Source organism: Camelus dromedarius, chromosome 1 (assembly GCF_036321535.1).
Source record: "Camelus dromedarius isolate mCamDro1 chromosome 1, mCamDro1.pat, whole genome shotgun sequence".
In the NCBI taxonomy this organism is placed as follows: domain Eukaryota; kingdom Metazoa; phylum Chordata; class Mammalia; order Artiodactyla; family Camelidae; genus Camelus; species Camelus dromedarius.
Window position 1 is genome coordinate 72,075,492 of NC_087436.1, and position 24,488 is coordinate 72,099,979.

General features: G+C 39.2%; 2 protein-coding genes across 4 annotated transcripts in view; one reads left to right on the forward strand and one right to left on the reverse strand.

The window, feature by feature from the left end:
• LOC105091321 (alpha-fetoprotein) overlaps window positions 1-16,396 on the forward strand; it is a 37,576-nt gene extending 21,180 nt beyond the window's left edge. Inside the window, exons 12-14 of the mRNA XM_010982794.3 lie at window positions 2,011-2,237; window positions 11,471-11,603; window positions 15,504-16,396. Coding sequence (XP_010981096.3) covers window positions 2,011-2,237; window positions 11,471-11,603; window positions 15,504-15,548 — 405 coding nt within the window. The 3' untranslated portion in view covers window positions 15,549-16,396. The remainder of the gene's footprint in view (window positions 1-2,010; window positions 2,238-11,470; window positions 11,604-15,503) is intronic.
• Window positions 16,397-17,712: 1,316 nt separating this feature from the next.
• The window catches only part of RASSF6 (Ras association domain family member 6), a 48,226-nt gene continuing 41,450 nt past the window's right edge, over window positions 17,713-24,488 (reverse strand). For 2 of the 3 annotated variants that reach the window (XM_010982813.3, XM_010982806.3), the window contains exons 7-11: window positions 23,922-24,023; window positions 23,445-23,496; window positions 22,227-22,345; window positions 22,029-22,126; window positions 17,713-21,929 (exon numbers count right to left, since the gene is read on the reverse strand). In XM_010982813.3, the coding sequence (XP_010981115.1) occupies window positions 21,854-21,929; window positions 22,029-22,126; window positions 22,227-22,345; window positions 23,445-23,496; window positions 23,922-24,023 (447 nt within the window). In that variant the 3' untranslated portion in view covers window positions 17,713-21,853. The remainder of the gene's footprint in view (window positions 21,930-22,028; window positions 22,127-22,226; window positions 22,346-23,444; window positions 23,497-23,921; window positions 24,024-24,488) is intronic. The other variant, XM_031470532.2, reaches the window with a different exon arrangement.

Genomic DNA, 24,488 nt, shown 5'->3' on the forward strand with positions numbered 1-24,488 from the left:
AGCACTGAGTGGCCTGCAGTTTAACTCCATTCTAACACTATCTGCCTGGAGAGACCATCAGACCCCAGGGGTTGAAGGCTTAGTTCCACAAGACTGTTCCCATCCCATTTCAGATGCCAATCAAAAGTCCAAATTGTCACTTGTGTTTCTAACTGATTAGCTGTACATCTGAGGTTTCTATGACCCCCTCCTTGGGTTCAATTTGTTTGCTAGAGCAGCTCATAGAACTCGGGAAAACATGGTTACCTGTTTATTAAAGGATATGATAAAATAAACAGATGAACAGCCAGATGAAGAGATGCAGAAGGTTAGCACTGGGAGGGGCCCGAGTGCAGGGGCTTCTGTCCCTGAGGAGTTGGGGTGTGTCACCCTCCCAGTATGTGGATGTGTTTACTCATCTGAAAGTTCTCTGAACCCCATACTGTTGGGATTTTATGGCAGCTTCCTCACATAGACATGACCAATTATTAAATCTATTTCCAGCCCCTTTCCCCTCGCTGGAGAATGGGGGGTGGGGCTAAAATTCCAAGCCTCTAATCATGGCTCCGTCTCTTTGGTGACCAGCCCCGCTCAAGGAGCCCACCCAGAATCACCACATAAGAAAGAAAGGTAATTCTAGTGCTCTTATCACTTAGGAGTTTACAAGCATTTCAGGAACCTTGTGTCAGGAACTGTGGTCAAAGACCAAATATTTCTGTTTTCTATTATCTCACATCAAACTCAAAACTGTTAGCATCATTAGAATACCAGTGTGTCCATTTGCAATGAACAGTTCTCTCCAATGGCAGAGATAATAGAGTCTAGTAACTAGGCTACCTTTTTCCTGAATCAAATTACTAGGGAAGTTGAATCAGGACATGGGTATTCATGCAAACAGAATCAGAGGAAGGGCAGTCTTGGGGATACTTCTTCCAGGCTATAGGGAATAATTATGAATTATTCACCCCTCTCAATGGAGAATATCACTCCAGGGACCTGGATGCTCAAGACTCTGAGATCTAATCTCTAGGTCTCTCTCAAGTGGTATTATCTGAACATTACTGAATTCTTGTTTGGTGACAGCTTTCTCTGCCCTATATTCTTGGTAGAGCTTCTCGCCTATGCTAAGTAAGTCTTTCTTCTGATGAAATGTAGTTGTTTTGGCTGCAGATTTAAAACTTTTTGTTATATAGCTCTATTTTCCTTCTATTTTATTATAAATTTATATTATCTAGTCATACATTCCTTGGGGAACTCTTTCATTTTGATTTATATATGCCTAAGAATGTTTTTAAGTGAACTCTTCAGTTAATTCTAAAATGGATAAACTCATGTGTTAAATGCTGATGCTCACTAGTCTCCCCACATACATAAGTGACAGGGAATTTGGGTGGTCATTATACTCAGAAGGTCATACAGGCAGGCTTAGACAGTATCAGATAAGAATCAGACACCACACTGGGAGCAAGGCAAGGTGACTGGGCTAGAAGGGGACAAAGAAATGAAGGAGACAACTAAAATAAGATCCAGGGACTCCCTTTCTCATTTTTTTAATTCATTTTTTGGTTAATTCAACAAATAGTTATACAGCATTTACCATCGGCCAAGTTCTGTGATGGTTATAGATGTTCAGTCATAAAAAAATAGAAACACACTGGATTTGAGCTTTTCAAGTAAGAATGCCAATCGTCAGTCATAACTAGGTCAAATTAGTCATGTTGACTTGAGATTTGATTTTAATTTGATGGAACATAAGTAACTCCTATCTCAAGTCAACACTGGTCTATAAACTGGATTGGGGAGGAATGGGGAGGAGGGGTCCATGGATAATCACCTTGAGGGTGACAGGAAGAAGGAAAGACAAGGCTGAGGACCAGAGGAACTGCACCCGATGCTCTTGCTTTTTCCTTGACAGTGAAATCCAGACTGTGCTAGCAGAAATTAGAATTTAAGAATCCTTTCCTATGGATTAAAAATACTAATAATGACCATAAACCTTATGGCTCTTATTCTAATTCTCTCCTGGGAAAGGCAAAGCTAATTCTTGGAGCTTTATGCAGAAGACATGAGGCAGAGCCTATCAATGCTGGTGTGGGTGACTGTTGTGATGACTCATATGCCTTCAGGAAGCCTTGCTTTGATGATCTGCAAGTCGATGGAACTTACATTTCTCCACCTTTATCCTGTGACCAAGTCCTCAACCTTAAAGAAGACTTGTGCAAAGCTCAGGAGGAGGAATTACAAACTGAAAAGCAAAAGTAAGGATCTCTGTTTAACTTGTTCTTTGCTGCCAACAAGGGAGCAGACATAGAGAACTGTACACTGGGTGCAGATACAAATATTGCATAATGAGTGGAGCAGCTAAATGTTATATTGGAGGTCAAGGTGAACTTAGAATATTCTGTGGTTTTGTACTTAAGTCTATCGTAGTTGCTACCCCAACTTGATCAGTTAATGAGACTGAAGTCTATTGATCAGAAAATATTAACAGAGATGTACATTTTTTTGTGTATTTTTTTCTAAAATGTGAACTTTAGAACATTAGTTTTTTTTAATTCAGGTATAGTTAGTTTACAATGTTGTGTCAGTTTCTGGTGTACAGCATAATGCTTCAGTCATGCATACACATACATATATTCATTTTCATATTCTTTTTCATTATAGGTTACTACAAAATATTGAATATAGTTCCCTGTGCTCTACAGAAGAAATGTGTATCTATTTTATATGCATTAGCTTTATAATGTGTTTCATACAAAAAAATTTCATGTTCAGAGTTTGGGAATACTGTATTTCCTTGCTCCACTTAGAAATTCATACCTTCATTAACAGTGGAAGTCAGAGAAGTCCTGCAATAAAGTAATCTGATTAGCTTGTTCTAACTTGGCCTCCTTTGGGCCACAGAAATGACTAAGATTCTACAGGACCTGCATGCTGGGAAAGTGCTTTGGAACATTCCATTAGAGAGCTGTGTGTCACCTCCCAGTGTGCCGCTGCTTTCACTACCACTTCTGCTACTTCTACCAGGAGTGACTGTTTTCTCTGTTTGGAAGAAGCGGTATTTGGGTGACTAGTAGTGAGTGCCAGCTGCATGATAAAGTAATGCCTGTGAATTCAACTTTTTGCATCTTCGATTTCCTTTCCCCACTCTTCTACCCTCTTTAATGCAGTTTCTTGTACCAGATAAGGCTTTCTAGTAACTTCTCAGAATATAGAAAAACAGGGCATCACTGGAAACTCACAATACTGGAAATAAGTATTTAAATGTCATATATATCCTTTCTATGAACATATAATATCAAAGAATAATGAAAGTGGAAGGAAGCTTAGCTATTAATCAATGCTTCTCACCCCAAGTTTAGGAAATCCTTCTAAAACATTGTGCAGTTTCTCCATGAATATTTCCAGTGATGGAAAGGCCATTTGCTTAAAGCAGCCTATTTTATATTTAGATATGGTTAATTTAAAAGCTCATTTTTTTGGTGAAACACAGATATGTTTCCTTGTCACTTCCAACCACATTTCTACATCTGAAGCTGCAGAAATACTTTAAAGGTATTCTGTGCTGCTGAGTAAGGGTAGACCCCTTTCATGTAACTGTCATCTGAGGATGAGGTATGGTTGTTGCACTCGATCTGCAGATGGATCTAAAGGGGAAGCTGAAAGGAATGGTGTGCAATGCTTTCTAAAGTTATATATATGACGATGGAAGTGCATATATGTGCGTGTATGTATATAAAAAATACATGTGAAAACATTTATAAATTAGAAAACTTTGTGACTATAAGTCGTTACTTTACAAAGCACTATTCCAATTTGGTTGCTGTTACTGATACTGAAGCCTATTGGTCAGAATTGTTGCCAGTAGAATATCATCTCCTTATATCTGAGCAGGGCTCCCCAATGTGTGTTCTATGTAAAAAAGTGGATGAAGTCAGAAATCGAATTCAATCTAGTGTTCTTTTCTATTCCTGCTTTCACAGCATCTATTAGAATATTTAGTAATTCCACTATATTGTCCACCCTTTTGCCCTCCTGCTACAGCAGCCCATTGTCAAATTTCTTTTTCCCCTCATCCTTTCTTCATATGATATGTGAGTTAATTTTTGCTGCATAATAACTCACACCAAAAATAGATGGCTTTACACAGCATCGGTTAATGTTGCTCAAATGTCTGAGGGTTGATTGGATGAGTCTGTTGACCTGGGTCAGCCTCAGCCATTTTTAGTGGGGCTTGCTCAAGAGTCTACTGTCAGCTGCTAAGTCAGCGGGGAGCTGGCGGGCCGAGGCTAGGCGGCTTTGTCTCTGCTGCCTGTGGTCTTCTGTCCCCCAGGAGGCTAATCCAGGCTTCCTCATGTGGTAGCTGGGAGGGAGGGGAAGTGTGGAGGCCCCCCAAGGCCCATGTCTGGAACCATGCAATGCCCATTCTGCTGTAAGGGAGGTCACAGGGCCAGCCCAGATTAAAGGGGTGTGGAAATAGACTTCACTTCTTGATAGGAAAAGAGGTGGAAAATCATACTGTAAAGGATATGGATATAGAGAAAGATGGACAATTGGGTTCATGTTTGTTATCAATCTGCCACATGTGGATCATTAAGGGAGTTGCTGAAACTACAGCAAATGATCAATGTCAAGACAGTGGTGGAGAAAGAGGCAATTAACTGGGTCTGATGTCATCAAAAATGAAGGGGCATGACCAGGCTTTCTACACATGGCATAAATAAATAGGGGTGGGGATGTTAGAGTTTGATGACATGGACTTTGAAAGAGCTATGGCATTTAAAAGAGGACAAGGGAGAGATATGTTGGAAGCAGTAAAGGAGAGCTAGGTGCTAAGGTTAGTCGTGTTCAAACAAAAATAGCCTCCTCTTGGAGGGTCTTGGGGAACACTGCATCTTCTGGGGAGCCTCATGATTTCATACAGAGCAAGAAATAGAAGCTCAGAAAAGAGGATGTGGATTTAGTGAAATTTAGGGATGAGAAAGCTTCAAGTTACAATGGAGACAGCAGATGAGTTAGGGAGGACCAGGAAAACAGGGGATGGGTCTGATTAGGGATGTAGGAGCATCAGTGTGATGGCAGAAGGTCTGGGAGACTTGGATTTCTGACGCTGAATGAGGTGACTAGGGCATGCCTGGCTTGGCCTGGGAAGCAGCACACGCAGCACACGCAGCCTTAGGGCAGCTGGTCTTGCCTTGGCTTCTCAGAACATCCCGTGATTAAGATCTTACAAGTGGTTGGCATTTTCCCTGATTCTCCCGATCCCACTCACATAGATGGATTGAATGGAACACTTTCTATTAGGTGTTAGAAAGGAGGCTACTTGTCTGCTGCTGCACACAGAGAAATGACTTTCTTAGCAGCATCAACCATCTTTTCACCCCAACCCCACTCCTAAGCCTGGACCCAAGATATTGCCATGGTCCAGGCATTTTCCCTTGGAATAGATTCTGCTGATAATGGAGGCGATGTTAGAGGCCCCATTTGGAACTGACTGAGGGTGACTATTTTAGGAAAAACCAAAGGGTGCAACTCTGGTTACCCTGAATCAATAGGATGGATTGAAAGCATGCCCCCTCCTGGCAGTGGGGCAGTTCCCCTAGAGTGCCCAGCCATGCTTCCCGCCCTCCTCACAAGCCTCTGATCTTTCCTCAAAGGAAAGCAGACCAGGGTCCTCAGAGCTCCTTCTCCCTCAAGATCATTAGAAGAGGTAACTTATTTCTAATCAACTTGTTTACTCTAAGACTTGCTCTTGCAGGGTCTAAATATTATTAGTCCAACAATATCATCTTGCCAAGTGAGGCAAAGGTTTTGTTGCCTTGGGAATGAACACATTCTCATGGTCGGTAAGCACAAGGTTGGCACTGGTTCTGTTTTATCACAGTACTTAAAATTCATAAGCCAGCTGACCCCTGAAGTCCTGTCTTCAGTTCCCAAAGTGAGCTGATCACAAACTAGACTTTCAAACTTTCCAGTAAGTATCCAAAGACCACTGTAACACTTAGTTAGCCATTCTTTCTTTAGGCCAGGCTTGCTGTGAGAATATAAGGAGGAAGAAGTCAATCTTACCTCTAGAGTTCAGGCTTTGCTTTCTCTTGAGGAAATCCTCTGGCATGGATAGGTAGCCTTCATGTATGTCATCTCACCAAATCCTTACCTCAGATTTATGAGGTCGGTAATATTATGACCCCATTTTCATCGTGAGGACACTGAGGCCAAGAAGGCAGGAAGACCTGGTGTGAGATCATGGAGCAGGTCAATAGGTTGTTGAGCTGGAAGCTGCACCCAGGCCATCTGGCTCAAAGCACATGTGCTTAATTACCAACATGGAGTTGTTAGTGTGCCCTCATCAAGGAATTATAATGCTGCTTATAATTTTTAAAACATGAGGAACTCTTCACATAAGGGCTAGATTATAAAAAAGTGTGAAATATTAGGAAGTGGCCTTGTTCTGCTGACTTCACTGTGTTTTTTGTATGGAGAAAACAGTGGCAAAGAGACAGCTAATGTAGAGATTTCTGGAATATTCCAGGAGCGTACATACAGGGAGTCAAAGGCCACATTTGAGAAAACCCATCAACTTTCTGGGACAGTGGTAGGGGCTCTCTCCATGCCTTTCACCCCTGTATAGAGCTGGTGGACCATCATAGCATAAATCAACACACACACAAATGAAAAAAAAAAAAAACTAGTGAAGGGGCTCCGAGAGGGGAAGAATACAATTCAGCAGGATTACAAAGAGAAGGCAGAAATAAAGTTATGGAATAAGTTAGAGAAAATAAAAAGAAAATAGAAGTTCAAAGGAAAAGGATTTAAAATCCAATTAAGAAAAATACTGAGTTGAAATGTTAAGATTTAAGACAATATAAAGACCAGAATGTGCTTTAAATGAAATGGTGGATAAATGTAATGAAAAGAAAAGATTAATATCATAGAAATGAAAACCTGAAAACAACTTCATGGTATTGAGTATTAAAAATAGGACTTAAGATTTGAAAAGGTAAATTAAAAATGTAAAACTACATAGAATTAGGAAAAATATAAATAGAATTAGGGAAAATACCTTAAAATAGCAGTCAGGTTGATAGGTAGAGAGATCAGGGTGGAGGAGGGAGGATACGAGCAGGAGAGGTAACTCAGATCATAAGTATGTGACAAGTTATTGTTGTGGCAGGGGGTCCAGCTTCCAAGTAGCAGAGTCCCCAGTTGTAGAAAAGGTAGCCTTTAAGTCTGGAGTGTCAAGGAGAAGTAACATGGCATGCTGGAATCCTTGTTTTGAATCTCATTCCCAGACCTGCCTTCTCATAAAGGGAACCTTTTTTTTTTTTTTTTTTCCCTTGCCTATCTCAATACAATGGGAGTGTTTCTCCTTGTTTAAATAAGCAAATGCTGGCTGATCTGGAAACTCAGCAGTCATGCTCGTCTCCCCTCTACTGGTCCCTCTGGGGAAGTGCATTCAGAAACCAGCTGACCCAGCAGGACAGAGGAAAGCAGTTCTTGTGACTGAGGCTTCGGTGAGAGAGGGGAGAGAAACTCTTGGGCGAGACTAGAGGGCTTGGGAGGGGCCAAGCCAAGAAGGCACGTGGCATCCCAAAGCTTGTGAGAAATGAGAAGAATATATATGAGGGAGCCTTCCCACCTCCTCCTTTAGGTTTCTCTATTATTGTTAAATTGACAGCTCAAATCCTTATGGAAATTATAAAAATGCTTATCAGTTAGTTGTTGAATGAATGAATGAATAACTGAATAAGTAGGAAAAAAGCTGTGACAATGCACCATTTATTGTGGAGGTCAAGGAGAAGGGAGACCATGGGTGGGAGCAACCAATAATTTGAAATGGAAGCAAGCTCCAAGTTGGGCTATTATTATAATTATTCATTATCTTTGTTATAATCTGATGAAATAATTTAATTATTCATATTTTCTTTGCCACTATTTATTGTCTTCAGTATGCTAGTTACTATACTCAGCCTTTTAATATAGTATTGTTTTTGGTCCTCACAAAAGCCTTGCAATGTAGGTGTTTAAATTTTCCTTTTAAGGATGAGGATCAGAGAGGTTCAGTATCTCACCTACCATCACACAAACAAGTTAGTGAATGGAGGACATAACTTGAGCCAAAGTAAGTTTGACTTAAAAGTCTGTGCCCTCTGTATGACGTTGGAAGGGAAGCCCAGATTTTGCATGAACTGACAGCAACCTTGCCCACCTCCTGTACCAGCTTGGGCCACTTTCGGTGCTGAATCCCCTAAGTCAGACCACGGAAGCCCCAGTGGGTGCTGGGAAGTCGAGTAATCTCACTGTGTAGCTGCTCATGATTATTAGTTTCCATAACCTGCGCCTGAAGCTACCCTGTGCTGTTTTTGTAGAAAAATATATTCTGAGACAGAAATCCACCAAAATTCTGATGGGAAGTAGCCTGTATTTCTCACTTTGAATAATTAATTTGTTAAAAATTGATAATTATTATTCAAAGATAATATCAACTGTTTTGACTATATATCAGACATAACCATACACACTTGAATTATATAGAGACAAAAGCAAGTACAGTGTTTTCTTTCAAGTGGGATTTAAATTTAAATCTAACTGGAAGATTGAATGTGTACAGCATAGTTGGATTAGGAAATAGAGTGCTTATCCTATTTTCTTTCTTTTTAAAAGATTGATTCATTTTATTTTTAAAGTAACACATAACCATTGCAGAACATTTTGAAAATACAGGAGAGAGAAGAAAATCATAACGCTTTTATTCTAACACTGCAGAGATACTCATTATAACTATATGCATAGTAAGGAATAAACAGTGTCAGGTATGTACCCAAGTGCACACTCCCACAATTGCCCCGTCCATCAGACTGTGGTTCTAATATGTAATAATGCAAGTTTGGCACACTCTTGATACTACCTGATGATACAAAATTTCAGTGCCAGCAGTTGTCCCCAGAACCCTCAGGGATGAGCTTACGAAACTCTCTGCCCCCTCCCACCCACCAGGGATTCTCCCGTGTGCTTTGCCTGGCATCACTCGTGTGCCCCTGGGAACAGCCATGCCCTCCAGGTACTGTTGTCTCCTGTTGTCCCTTGAAATGACAAAGCTGCTTTATGTTTTGTTGTAAGAAAAAATAATACCTTCCCCCAAGTCCCAGGATGGTGTACGTTTGGCAGGTGCCGTGGCAGTGCTGCTTGTGTCCGTGGTGTGCAGGACTTGAATGAAAGTACTCTTACAGCCCTCTTTCTAAGAATTATCCTGATGCCCTATAGCTCAGAAATGAGCAATGGAGGCCCAGCTGGGGAACCACTGAGTTACTCCCGTCTTCCAGTGACCAGGTCTTTCTTACTGAGTGGAAATCTGTGACCCTTCTTGTCTCAGGATGAATTCTCACAAATAGTTCCCAATCCTCCTGCCTTCCGGGAGAGAGGCTCCCCTCACTGGCTTGTAATGTACACCCAGATTTATATTATTTTCAAGGAGTTGAAACCACTGTTACAAATGCAAAGTGGAGATGATATAGAGCCTTGTTAAAGAGGTAACAGAGACCATTGCATGAGGTAACATTTATAAATTATCAGCACATTGTCTGAAACATAGTACATATCAACATACTCAAAAGATGTTGGCTGTTATCATTATTTTTAATGTAGTTTTAAAATTATAATATATGCATTTTTGTCACTAATTATTCTTTGAAACAGCATTTTAATTGCACTCTACTATTCCATTCTATGGGTACCACAGCAAATTTAACCTCTCCATATTGCTGGGCATGAGACTTGTCTTCAATTTCTAACTATCATAAATGATGACAACGAATGTTTTTGTACATTTGTCTTTGTCTCCTTTCTGATATTCTTCTAGATTCCCAGGACTTAGAATTAGGGGCAAATGTGGAGTTAATTAAAATCTTTTAGCTTCTTTGACTCTGTCTTGCTAGTGCTCAGAGGATACAGTGACTACAAGCTTCTCAAACCCGCCTCATCGTTGTGGTAGTTTCTAGAAAAAAAAAATTGGCTTCTGCTTCCTTATTCTTTTTAGTCACGCTGCTGCTTCTGCTTTGTCCATCCTCAAGGCAGGGTTGGCGTGGGGGTGGGAGAAGGTGGAGCTGAAATGGGAAGTTCAGAGAGGCATGTCCAGGGGCTACAGTGTTACTGGATATATATTTTTTTCTTTTAAGTATAGTTGATTGACAATGTTGTGTTAATTTCTGATATACAGCATAATGATTCGGTTAAATGTAAATATATACGTCTATATTCCTTTTAATATTCTTTTTCTTTGGCAGATGGTGCTGGATGTATTTTTCATTGTTTAGATGGGATCAGGACTCTATGTCCATGTGGCCAGGGCTGCTTAGGCAGGTCTTGTGAGCATTGCTTGAATAGGCCGGGCCTGGGATTTGCAGAGGGCTGTGTTTGCGCCTCTGCTGTCCCTGGCTTCCCTACCAGCCCCTGCCTGCCCTGTCTGTGACCCAGCTCACTCCGTCCAGTGTAGGTGCTGGTGCCACATACCTGCTGGGGGTTTCACTGTTGGCCACTGCCGGGCAGCAAAGGGTGGCTGGCATCTCAGTTCAGGAGTTAAGCAACTCAGCCTAAAATATTTGTGGATCCCTGGTTTAGAGTGTTGTAGAAATGTCTACTTAGAGTCTGAGATGTTTTCTTTTATGTCTGTTTAAGTACAAATGGGGCCAACAGGTTTTATCAATATGAGTTTGAAAATGAAGAATAAGCAAAGGTTTTAAGTAAGCAGTAAAATATAATATCTATTAATGTACATTTTCCTCACTCTTCATTCTTTGTTTTCTTTTTAGTTAAATCTCTCTTGGTATAAAGTAGTAAAAACAAAGAGAGAGAGAGAGAGAGAGAGATAAAGACAACATTGGGAGATTTGGAATACCATTTTATTAAATAGACAGAAGCCAGGCTACAATTTTGAACAGTCAAAGTGGTTGAAACAGTGATGTTCATATAGTTGTGGGGGAAACTCATTCTGTGAGGGAAATCTGAGATGACTGTCAAGCCATTAAAGTTTCAAATTAGTTCATTGGTTTTATCATTAATAACATATAAGGGGCCCCCAACTTCCAGGTGTGTTATACTTGGAATATTTCTTAGAAAGTTAGTTGTTAGAATAAATGTTGTTCATAAAAAAAATTACAGGAAAAACTAATTTGCTGTATAACCTATGTACCATTCAATACAATAAAAATAGAAAAAAGTTTACCCTAGTAATAATTACATGAAGATAACTAAGTCTCCTATAATAATTATGTTGATGAGATGTGCTTGAAGAAAAAGATGTTGACTAAAACATGGAGACAGACATTGTGAAAACTATGAAAACATCAGGGCATTTTCAGGGCCTCCAAACTTAAGAGGGAGAGCTATGCAAATGTGTGGGTGGTGTGCAGCTTTTGATAAGTAAGGCAGGTTTGCAGGCTGGCCTTCCAGAACTCAGGGAGTGCTTATACTTTGCCACTCATTTCTGATTCAGGCTCCTCAGCAACCTTGTGAAGCAGAAACTACGTGCAGCAGAGATGCAGTTCCAGCCAATTCTTGTGGATTTCGCTCACCTGGTGGAGATGTGCTGCCAAGCAGAGAAAAGTGAAATGTGTTTCCAAGAAGAGGTAACCCTGTTTCCATGTCTATTCTCTTAGCTCTGGTAGGGTTTATTAAAGTAAAACAAACAAACAAACAAACAAACAAACAAACAAACAAACAAACAAACAAAAAACAAAACCCTTCTCCATTCCAATCATGAGTGAATTAGGAGAAAATCAGTCTAAGTGGATTGGTGCAATTGACCATATTTGGTTTTAACATATGTTAACATTTATGTCCACTTGAGGGAACTAGGCATGTTAGACACAAATAAATATGAACACAAGAGTCACGACACAAGATGGACTGGGATGTTCAGGGTTGGGGGTGGGAGGAAGAAGGATGGTTTGAAGATTTTGGTCATTGTAAATATAGAGAAATTTTAAAGCACTAACAGTTTAAAGACCCACATAGGCCAACTGGAGCTTTGTTCTAGAAATTTCTGGAAGTATAATCAAGAAGAGTCACCAAATGTAGTTTGGAGCTTAGCTAAGGAACCAGGTAAAAAGATTTCATTTTCTTAGTGGCAGATCGTCAGAATAGCGATAGAAGAATAGAAACAGAAAAGAACAATGGCCAGAAAAAAGTGTCTATCTGTGCACACACACCAAACTGACCACCAGGAGACTGTTTTCTGTAATTAACCTAATTGCATATAGTTAACAAGCAAGTGATTTTTCACAGAGTGATAACGTTGTGTGACTTAAATTTCTCAGAGTATCATGGTAATCTCACCATTATTCTGTGGCACAGAAAATTCATGGAGGGGACCTGGGTTGGACCACTGTCCCAGAGACATGACTTGAGAGGCAGAAACTTGGATATACAGTAGGTAATAGTATCTAAGTAGAAGAATTCAGGTGTATAGTTAATAAAATAAAATAAAATAAAATAAAAGGCACCCCTATAGTTAAAACAGGCTACCAGACCAGCTGATACACAAAATAGAGTCCATTTATTTATTTCAAAGCCTTTTTACTTTTTGTAAAGCATTCAGAAAATATATCTCTACCTGAGTAACAACCTCATATCCACACAGATAAGCACTTTTGCAGGAGGGCCTATGCCTGAGAATTCCTAAGGGAGTTTTCTTAACCTGTTCTTGCTCTTGAGTGTGAATGCTTCTTGGTTTGAACTATTTCATCACTAGCAGAAGCGAAGAGACTTAGCCAATTAGCAGTGTGTAGATGTTCCAAAGTTAGACTAACTGCTCCAGGGATCTACAGGAATCTTGTTTGTTTTCCTTTCTGAGATTATAATAGTCAACTATGTGAACCTGTTCTGCCTGTTAAAAGAGAAAGTGGGCAGGTTTAAAGATTACCTTTCTAGTTGTGGCTAGTGGGAGCATAACACATTTTTAGACAAGATGGAAGACATATTTTGAGAGGTAAACCAGAATGCAGGAACGTTCTAAGAAGAAAAAAGGTGAACCAAAGTAAATGTGGGAATGCTGGCAAGAATAAGAATGGACCAAAAGAGAAGGAATAAAATAAGAAACTCAGTCATGCAAAGTGAATTTGAACTTCCCAAAGAAAACGAATCTCGCATTTCATGAAATAATGATGTGAATTGTAGGCATCAGCAGTTTAAAGGAGAAAATTCTACTCACAAAAATTCTCTCCTCCAGGTCAGCAGGGAATGATAATTATAACCTGAGGTATTTATCCATCAGCTAACAGAACATAACATAGAAGAAAGTTAACAAGAATTAGCAGAAATTTGGGCAGGGTTGAAATGATGTTTTGAAAATAGTACATGAAATTTACCAACAAAAACACTAAGTTCTGCTTTCAGACGTGACTTGACAGAAGTTCATGTGAAAAGACCTGTTGGTTTAAGTAGCCTATACTTACGACTTGGTGGGTCTGCTATCAAAGCTACTGCAATCCTGGGATGCACTTCTGGGGAAAAAACAAGGTTCAGATTAAGCAATGTGATAATCACAATCATATGGATCAGGTCATTCTGGGATACTGTGTTTAATTTCTTATGATGCATTATACAAGTTTTACAAATTATGCAAGTAATATATGAGCAAGGCAAAAGTTCTAAAAGAGGAACAGGGGTACATTTCCTATTCCTATAAGGCAAGCAATTTTAAGTTTTCACTTTTAGTACTCCTGGTGATTACCATCATTACTTTAATAGCTTCTTAAAATATGACCAGTCACTTACAGAGTATATAAATAGTAGGATCAAATTTTGGGAAACCTAAGTAAAAATTAGTTCATTGAAAGAACAGTAGTGACTTCAGAAGTCTCTAGGAAGTTCGAAAAATAGTCTGAGCAGCAGATAAGAACCAAAGCAGCTTAGAAATCAATGACTTTCTGGTATGTTACTGCTGGCACATCTCTTCATGGTACTACTCTGAGCTCCTATGTCTGCATTTTGATACATTGATTGGTATCATCCCAATGGCTTTTCTTTTTCAGAAATTCACCAATATCTCTTACATTGATGATGGCTTTTTTCCTTTTTAGCATCAATAGGCTTTATTCTTTTTTGGTATTTTTTGCTGTTATTGAACTGGGATTTTAAAAGAGTTGACAGATGATACATTTTAAAAGGATGCTGGCAAACTGTTAGATGCAGCAGTATCTAGAATGGAAAAAGAACTGAAAAGCTTGTCACAAGATACGGAGAAATAGACTGGTAATGTGTATTGCAAAGTCTTAGGATGGGTGACATGTTAGCAGTCTCCCAACATGTCCAAGATTATAGGGAATCAAAAGGTGGCTAATTTGGTCTCAGTGTAAAGAAAATATTTCCTCTTACTTTTCTCTCTTCTCTGCATTCCATCATATGAGTCCATGTTTTACATTTCAAAATCTTGCTTGGGCCCTGCCTCAAGATGTGGAGTTATCATCACTTCTCATTTCACACAGGGCATTCCTCAGATCCCTTCCTTCTACCTCATCTTTACCAGAAAATTCCACCCCAAACCCCAGCATTTGTTATTATAACATTAAAAATTTACCAAGGAATAATGGAATAAATGAAGTCAGGAAGGACTGATAAGGAGAAATATTACCTCCTGCACTATAATTAGGTTTGAAGAAAATGAACAAGGTAGAATATGAGAATTTTGAGGTTAGCCTTATTGGAAATTTTCCCATGAACATTGATGTAGAAAGTCATGGGTTACCATGGAAGGAAGGATACCTAAACTCCAGAAGTAAAATGACTTCAGTCTTCCTAAACAATTTAAGTGTGGTGCTGTTTGAGAGTGGGAAGAAGAACTGAATTGCTAGACTTCTAACCTTTTTCAACAGGATCCTAGAGACTCTTGGGAGTATAAGTCATCTCTCCTGTGTGTGTGTGTGTGTGTGTGTGTGTGTGTGTGTGTGTGTTCATGTCTTAGCAGTGGAGTTCGAGGGTTCCTATCCCCATTTAGCTAGAAATTCCGCTTTTATCTGCTTGGGCTTCCACAAATGCTTTTTACTTGAATACAGACCAGACCAGACAGGTACAAATTGGGGAAAGGGCTTGGACTCGATGTCAAGGTCTATACCAGTGTACATGAAGGCGGTGGAGGTACTCTGATCAGTTTTAGTGGTGATGTTCCTCTTGAGTTCCTGTACATGCATGTGTGGTGATTTGGCCTGGGATTAGCTTAGAGCTGTATTAAAATGCAGCAAAAAGCTGGTGTTGATTGTTCGTTTTTACCCTGCAACAAAAGAGCCGCATATTTCTGTGAGGAGGAAGCAAATTTTTACTTATTCCAAACCTGAGGTCTTGAAAGTAGATGAAGCATTGCGGTTAGTTAAGTCCTTAAGCCAAGGCACGAGGCCTGTGAGAGATTCTAAGACCTTGACAAGCAGGTGTATCAGAGTCCATGCAACAGGGAAGCCTTAAAGACTTTCTGTTCAGGAACCAGAGCTGTTTTGGTGTTTTCTCACAGATGTCCTTATTTGCTTTTTTTTCAGGGGTCCAAACTGATTGAAAAGTGCTGGTCTCTTTTGGGAGGCTAAATGATACCAGAAAATGTCCATGTAGGATCTTTGCTGAGAACTGCATTTTGTTTCTCATGACTAATGAAATGCACATCTAGTATTCAAAAGAAGAATCAACAACATCATTTTTCATCTGTTCCCCTGTGTTACTCAAGAGCACTAGCTACTCTGCACTAAATATCTCCTTTCCTACTCGGCAGAGAAATCTTCTTATTGTAACACTCATTCAATCCATTTTCATCCCTCCTTTCTCCCCATAAGCTTTCTACTTCTCAAAAGCAACAACAGAAATATGAAATCAAGGGGCCTCTCAAAACCCTCAGGTGGATATAATGGGCTGCCACATTGACCTGGGACCTGGCTGCTGGATTTCCAGAGTGAAAAGACCCAAAGTGCCACTTAGGGTTTCTATCTATACCACTACTGAAAATGATTATTGATGAACTGAATGTGTTTTATAATAAAGTTACCAAAGGGGCAAGGGGGTGGGGGAGGGATAAATCAGGTGTTTGGGATTAGCAGATAGATATACACTACTATAAAATAAACAACAAGGACCTACTGTATACCACAGGGAACTATATTCAATATCCTGTAATAAATCATAATGGAAAAGAATGTGGAAAAAAATATATAAATAATAAGTTTACTTTCATAACTCTATTCCCGTTCATCTGTACCCTAAATATGTGATGCTGACATTGTCATCAAGAGGCTCTAATATGTGTATAAGTTGAGCTTTCGGTAATGATTTGCCATAGGAGTCTTTTCCCTGGAAACCCTGGCATAAATAACATAAAGGACTTACTTGGATTTATTTTTCCAGATTTGTGTGTGTGTGTGTGTGTGTGTGTGTGTGTGTGTGTGTGTGTAATGAAGTAAAAATAAGCAGTGATTCTAGTGCTTGCTAAGTAAATGATTTTGATTAGAGAAAATATTTAATTCTCATTAGAGTGCTCTTGATTTCAGCTTTTTTCTCATTCTGGTAATTTCAACATGCGTGCATTGCAAATTAAATCTGATAAACATTGAAGTATCTATTGTGTTCGATGCACTGTGCTGGGTGTTGCAGGGAATAATATGAATATGACATGACCAGATCACTAAATAATTTGTATAAGATATAAACACATAATGAATTGTAATAATGGGCAGCTTTCACATTTCCAGTGTCAGAGCGAGGCTAACTGATAATGAGGTACACAGGAATGTGAGATCACACATCGCCACAGAGACCAGCAAAGTTTATGGAAGGAGGGGCCTTGGCCAATAACTAGAAAATACGCATGGCTTTAACAGATAGATGTGGTAGAGTGGAAAGTGAACGGTCAGTGATTCAGTTTGGTGGGTTTTAAGACAAGAATGAAGTACTTGTGGGCAGTAAGACAGTGAAAGACGAGGCTAGGATGCTGGGTGGGTACATATTATAGTTTAGTTATAACAGCTAATATTTATCACACACTTCTTATGTGCAAAGTGTCAGCCTTAAAACGTATTATTCCTATAACTCCTACAACTTCTAATGAAGTAGGTACTATTAATCCTATTTTATAAATGAAGACACAGATAGAATGCCATTGGAGGGTGTGTAGTTTAGAGTATTATATATATTCTAGTGGTTAAGAATGTGGATTCTGAAGCTGTAGATTCAAATCCTACCTCCCTCTTCTACTAAAGAGTAAAACCAATCTCCTAACCTCTCCACAGCTTACTTTCTTCAGCTTTAAAATTGGGTTGAAAGACTAATTTCTCATGGGAGTGTAATGGACGTTATGTGAGTTGATCTATGTAAGGCACTTAAATAGTGCTTGGCAAGTAGTAAGTGCTGTTAGTTTGGACGATGTGAAAATGCTGCCTTTATAGGTCAAACATGGACAATTTCAAGTGGCTCAATCTAATAGGTTAGCTGTTATTTAAAAGATAAATGGATGCTGCTGAGGGGTTTTGCCCTCTCGAATTGCATCCTATTCCTTTCTTTCCTTTCACATGTAGATATCTCAATACAATAGATACATCTGCCGTCTTTTCCACTTCATCGACTGCCTTGCAAATGGACTTCTTTCCCCTTCAGTTCTTGAAGCCAACCTGAACAGCCCTAAACAAAATTCCATAGTAGCACTGCCTAACTGAATAGTACATATAGTCTCGAGATAACAAAATACACCACCATATCAAGGAAAACTATACGAAAGATTCTCTATTTATTTAGCAACTGGATCAGATTTGTGAAAAAGGAGATATATACAGGGGATTTTATGAAAATATTACAGATAATTTATTTGCTCATTCTTTTATTCATTGATTCACTAACTCATTCAGTCCTTTATTCAAACTGATTTTTATCGAGCACAACCCATACACAAGACACAATATTAAGTTTGGCGAAGTACACAAAGATGAAGTGACAGATCTTCTACCATTAATAAATATAACATATTATCTACAGTTTGAACTAGTATGTAACTGGTAGTGAAATATTTGGACCACCTAAAACAAAGATGAATGGCTTTGTGACAAAGTTTATTTTCTTGTATTATGCAAAGATGACTCTGAAGTGAGCAGATTTGTCTCAGAAATTATATCAGTTACCTATTGCTGTGTAACAAATTATCCTAAAATGTAGCAGCATGTTATAACAAACATTTCTTCTCCTCCTCTTCCTCCCTCCGCATCCTCCTCTTCCCACTCCTTCTCCTTCTCCTTCTCCCCCTTCTCCTCTTCCTCCTCCTCCTCCTCCTTCTTTTAAACATCTCTTATCTCACACATTTTGGGAGGGTCAGGAATTCAGGAGCAGCTTAGCTGGGTTTTCTGGCTCAAGGTCTCTCATGAGGTTGCAGTCAAGCTATTAGACAGGCTGCAGTCATCTGAAGGCTTGACTGGGGCTAGCAGCTGGCCCACTTACACAGTTACAGTTGGGAAGCCTCAGTTTCTAGTTGGCTTTTGGCAGGCCTCAGTTGCTGTTATACAGGCCTTTCCCCAAGGCTGCTCTGGATGTGGCAGTTGGCTTTCCCCACAGCAGACAATCCAAGAGAGCAAGCAAGGAGGACACAAGGACTTTTATGATCTAGTCCAAAGTCACACTCTGTCACTTCTGCTTTCCTCTTTTAATCATAAATTTTCTATTTTCTGGTTTAAAAAGTAATACATGTTCATTATAGAATATTTAGTTAAGTATAGAAAAAATACAAAACATGAATCACCCATAATTCTACAAACCAGACATAAACACACTTGGTTTTGGTTGGTAGGGTGTATGTACAAGTGATATTATGCACACACATATAAATATATCTATATATCTTATGGATAATTATTGAATATTTGTGTATATATTCTTACCTAGATACATAAGCAGAATTTACTTTTATAATTAAAATTTATTAGACAATAATCCTAAGGGCTGCATAATACTCTACGGGTAAATGTTTCTTTCCTTTAATCTTTTTTTTTTTTCTATTTTTAAACATTAGGCTATTTACTTCCTTTAATCACAGTAAATAATGATCTTTACATAGTGTCTTTGTATATCTGATTATTTCCATGTAAGATCCTACAAGTAGAATTGTAGGCTGAATTTACTAAACTGCTTTCAAGGAAAATTATATCCATTTGTATTTCTACCAGTAGTTTAATTGCCCATCTCAATGCAATTCGTTGAGTATTTAATATTATCATTTCTTAATCTTGTCTAGTAGACAGAACAGTATATTTCAGTTTTATTTACTTTGTGTTTTGTTAACAGGCCAGTTATTTTATTGCCTCTCTGCTCCAAATTTACTCTTTGCTGTTGGCTTTGTGAAAACGGATGTGGAGCCTTTAAACGTTTTCCTTGCAGTTTACATGTCATGCTTTGTCGGTAGAGGGCGCTGGAGAAACACTGCGGGAGGTGGTTGCTCTTTCCCAGTTCCTAGGAGCTGGCTGGCTAGGTTCACTGGGAAGCTGATTTTCTTCCTCTACTGCTCTGCCCAGAGTGGTTTCTCCAGTGCTAGTTGCCTGTAGGGTGCAGCTTTCTTTAGTGTTTGTTCCTCCAACCCCTTTTCCAGCTTTCGATTTTGTTTGTGGTGGCACAGCCTGGAGCCCCATTGCAGGTCTGCGCCCTGGCTCAGATCATTTGTCTCCACACCTTCTCAACTTGGTGCATGCTCCCAGAGAGGGCCCTGTGGGGCTGGACATCTGATAAGCCACCTGCCTGACCTTTGTCCCATGCAGCCTCAAAGATGCCACAGCCTAAGGCCTACACAGAGTTGTACTAGGTCCCTGCAAAGGAGGCCCCTGCAGATCCCAGGCCTCGCGACATGGGCAGCAGCACCCCTGACTCCACCTGTGTGCCTTCCCTTCAGCCTCGGCTGACCTGTGCCCCCAGGCTTTGTTTCTTGCAGACCTTCAGACACAGACACTACGTGATCTGGGCCTTGTGCCTGCAGAGAAGGCCCAAGCCCCGCTGCGCACCTGCCCACCTGGCCCTGACCCCTGTTGTTCCTGCTTGTCCTATAACTGTGGCCCTGCTGTGTCCTGGGCAACCGGCGGGGGCCGCCTCCCTCCAGTGGGCTGCAACCGCGGCTTCTCCGGTGAATTCTGAGCCCCTCCCCAAGCTTTTCCTTTGCTGGGTATTCTTCCCTTAGCCTTAGGGTGCCCTTTAACGGTCTCTTTCCATCTTTACAGTTACTCTCCTATCATCACAGCTAAATAATTCCTTATGTTAAACTTCCCCTATTTAAATGACTGTGTGGTTTCTATCTCCTGATTAGACAAGGACTAATATAACTGATCACGATTAAGATACAACTTTTTTTCACATACTTAGTAGCCATTTGCATTTCTTCTGTGATTTTACTTTTCATGTCATCTGTCTTATTTATTTTAAAATTTTTTTCTTTCCAGACTTAGTATTTTTCTTTTGTAGACTTTCAACATGTTAAAGATGAATCTTTTGTCATGTTTGTGGCAGATATTTGACACTACTTTAAGTAAGTTTAATGAATTTTAACTATTACATTTGCCTTATTTTAGCTAGATGAGATTACTTTCTTATTAACTGATAGATGGCAGAATAAAGATGCAAACTTCTGTTTCACTCAAGAAAGAAGATTTCCTAGGACTGAAAAGGCCATAGCATACTTTTACTTTCATCCGGCTTAGGTTTAGGTGACCCTGAGAAGTAATGCCTTTGTCTTAAACATGTTTCATATTTTGATAATTGATCTTCCAACTAGATTTATTGCCTACAACCTTATGCCTTGTGGTATGTGTAATGCAATCAATTTAACCCAAGGCTTATGAGGAATGCAAGTGGAAATAGTTTTGAGAGTGGAAGAAAGATGCATAAAACTCCATTTTAATATAGAGCTCATAAATAAGGAAGTAGATGATGACTGGTGGCATTCTCAGTGCTTTTTCAGATTGGCTAAGCAGACTTGAAGTACCTTGAACGCTGTCTTGTAGAATGAGTTGCCTTGGAGGGAGAGGGCCAAGCTCCAGATTCCCTGCCTATCTTCAGTTACCACAGCTCGGCATCACCTGCATGCATTCAGCAACAAATGGTTATTATGGGCCACGTCTTAGACTAGCTGATGAGACACAGTAAATCTCTGAGGTATGTTTATTTGGGGAAAAAAAAAAAAAGAAAACTACTTCAACTGACAAAAAAAAAAAAAAAGCTTAAAGGCAGTTTTGAAAGTCATCAGTAGAACAGAGGAAAAAAAAGAAAGGCTCAGGTTGAGAAAATTACAATTTAGATTTCTTAACAAGAGCCATAGTCTTTTCCATCCCAAAAGATAGACAGCTCTGATGTTACAGATAACCCAAAGTCACCTACCCACATAAAGAAAGCCCTAGATTTTATGAAAAGGCTAGAGTTTTCAAGGAGCTGTGAAACACCATCACCACCAGATTCCTTGGTGAGGTGAGGGGGCTGCTTTTTTTTATCTCAAGAGCTGGCAGCTTTTACTTCTGAATTGCTTTCAAGAGTTGGTCGATGATATTTTAGTTCTCTTGACAGTTGAAGCTAAAAGAAGTCTAAGCTGCGTGCTACCTGAAGATGCCATTGAAATTTGAGTTCATTGAGGGTTTCACTATAAAAACTTGTTTGGAATACATAGTATCCAAGCTTATTTCAGTTACTGAAACTAAATTCAAGTTCCTTTCAGTCCAACTGTGAACCCTAGTCAACCTCATCACTTCAAAGAGAGACAGGTTTTTTTGACATTCAGTTTTCTACAGATTCGAGTTTATATGTATTTGTATGAATGCAAGCATAGAATTTATGCACTCAAATAGTAACACCATTCCAATTTTGTTAGTTTTAGCAAAAGTGACGTGTACTGCTAAACTGTTGTTTCTGTTTTTATTACCCCTTTACTTTGAAGACATTTCAGTATGATTGCCTTTTCTGTACTGAATCTGAAAATGAGAAGGAGAAAAAGTATTAAAAATTGGATACATTTTGTGCGCTGAACCTATTAAAGGACCAAGCAGCCCACATGCAAGCTCTTGACTTACTTTGCTATTGTTCTTTGAATCTCTCTTTTCTCTTCTTCATTTAATCTTTGAAGGATGGATTCCAGGAGAGAAAAATGAAAATTAATGTACTGAGCCACCTGAAAGGGAAAACAAAACAAAACAAAAAGCAGAGCATTTGTGTGAGAGGTGCTGAGTCAGGAGGGAGCAAAGACAGATTCAGGGTGATGGTATCCATACATCGCTGCTAATTTCTTCTGCATCTTTATCCATGAGGAAAATGCGAGCATTCTCTTTGGAAGGCCCCTGTAGGAGTCTATGCAGTAGTGGAATGTCTGTCTTCTTCAGCCTCTTCTGCTCTGCAAATGAGAAAAAAGACCAACTACAGTCAGGAGTCCATCCTACAGAAAAACAAGATAGATCCTTTGTCCATTCATTTTGCTTCCTTATCTCACTTTGAAAGATTTAAGAAGAACATACAACAGGAGGCACTCACTCAAAAAACTGAATTGAAATTAAACCCTTGAAATGAACTAAAAATGGACTTCTTTTTCTTGCTGAATGAATACATATATATGTATATGTACATATACACACACACTTAGAATTTAAAAAAAGTATATATATATGTATATATATATATATATATTTCTTGTGTTTAAGCTTTCAGTTTATAAGGATTTTAATTTTGTATGTGTTTGGAGATCCAGCTTTTATTTTCTTATAGTCGCTCTGTATCAAAATGTATGACTTTATTCTAGGCAATCTCCAGCTCATTCTGGCACTTAAATTATAACCTGAGCTATTTCTACAATTTAACATTTACATTTTTTTTTTCAGTTTTAAAGCTTTGAAAAATTTCATTTCAGTATTGCCTTAGGGTTTCTCTAATCTCTCTTTTACTCTCCGTTCCCAGCACCCACCCCAGAGTCTCTTCCCAATGTCCTGCTGCTAACCTTTCGACCCCACCACAAGGCTCTGCACATTTCTCCCTACTGAGGAAGATATAACACTCCTACAATGCATCAGACTCTGTGCTAAAGTAATAACACCATCAGGGAGAAATAGTATGTAACGATGACTCTAGTAAGAGCTAGAATGCTAAGGGAAGACAGAAAAAGAAAGATGTACAGAGCTCAACAACTTAAATGCCTAACAATTCCTGAGAACTTTCCACCTAGATTCTCCAGGGCTCTGATCGCCGTTCACATGAATTAACGCCTGGCTAACAAGCGAATTTTTTTGTGTTGTAAACTCTTTTCAGATACCTTAGTCTTAGGTTGTCTTCCCCTGAAACTGTGAAATATGAATAATCTAAAACACTCCCCACCCCCTCCCATCTCTCTTCCCTCCTTCCCTTTCTTCCACAGAATGAGGCATACTGTCTTCTGTCTTCCCTGTGGGCAGAAAATGATAACACACTGAAGTCGTGTAAGAAGAACCACCAAGCTTTCTTACCTCCTGTTGCAAAAATTATGTAAAGTGCAAAATCCTGGGCACTGTTTTCAATCTGTCAATGGAAAAACATGAACAGACATGAATTCTTTGTTGTCAATGTTTTCTAAGCCAACCAGACCCAAATTATATATGTTTCCTCACATTCGTTTTTCACTTTCAGACATAAAACCTTCTCTGCTCCGAGAATAATGTAATTTCTCAGGGCACAGTTACCAAAAGGTATTATACAGTTGTCTCTTGCTATCACAGGGGATTGGTTCCATGATCTGCTGTTCCCAAAATCCATGTATAAATGGACCCACGCAGTTCAAACCTGTGTTGTTCAAGGGTCAACTTTATATAGGAAAGAATTCTTCAGAACTGAACATTTAATTTAGATTTACATGTTTATAGGTCTTTTTCAGAAGAATCCATTTATGTGTCTACAGTTAAATTATATACAAGATATTTATAGCTCAGTTCAGTGATAAAGATTACCTTAAATTTTTGGAGAATTTGCTTTATTACTTCTTCAGTTCTCATATCACTGTTTATTCTGACCTTAGTTTCTGATCCAAAGGCTGGAGTAAAAATTGATGTCTAGGAAAAAAAAAAGATGGACGTAATTTTAAGGACTTATATGACAACTAACAATAGTCAGCATCTTGAATCTGGCCTTCCTTTGGGCAAAAAAGTCCAAGATCACCAATTTAAAAACTTGTTTTCCTGTTTTGGTTTCTCTGTTGTTACTGAATATTAAGTATTGTTTCTAGAGAAAGTTAGGTAAAACATCATTTGAGAATGTTCAAAACATTTTCGCTAGAAAATCACACCATTCTTCAGTGTAGTTGAAGATTTCAAAATTCTCTCCTGGTTGGGAATAATTGTTCTAGGCTGTTTTTTAGTTTGAATTATATGAAATCACTCCTTTTGGGTTTGGTCAGAAATTGTCCAATGTAGGCAATTTCATACGGTTCAGCCTGTATCTCACCTGGGGGTTGGGGTCAAAGTGCTGCTGATGGAACATGTAGAACAATGTTTCCCTCAAGTTGCTCTAATCAAGCC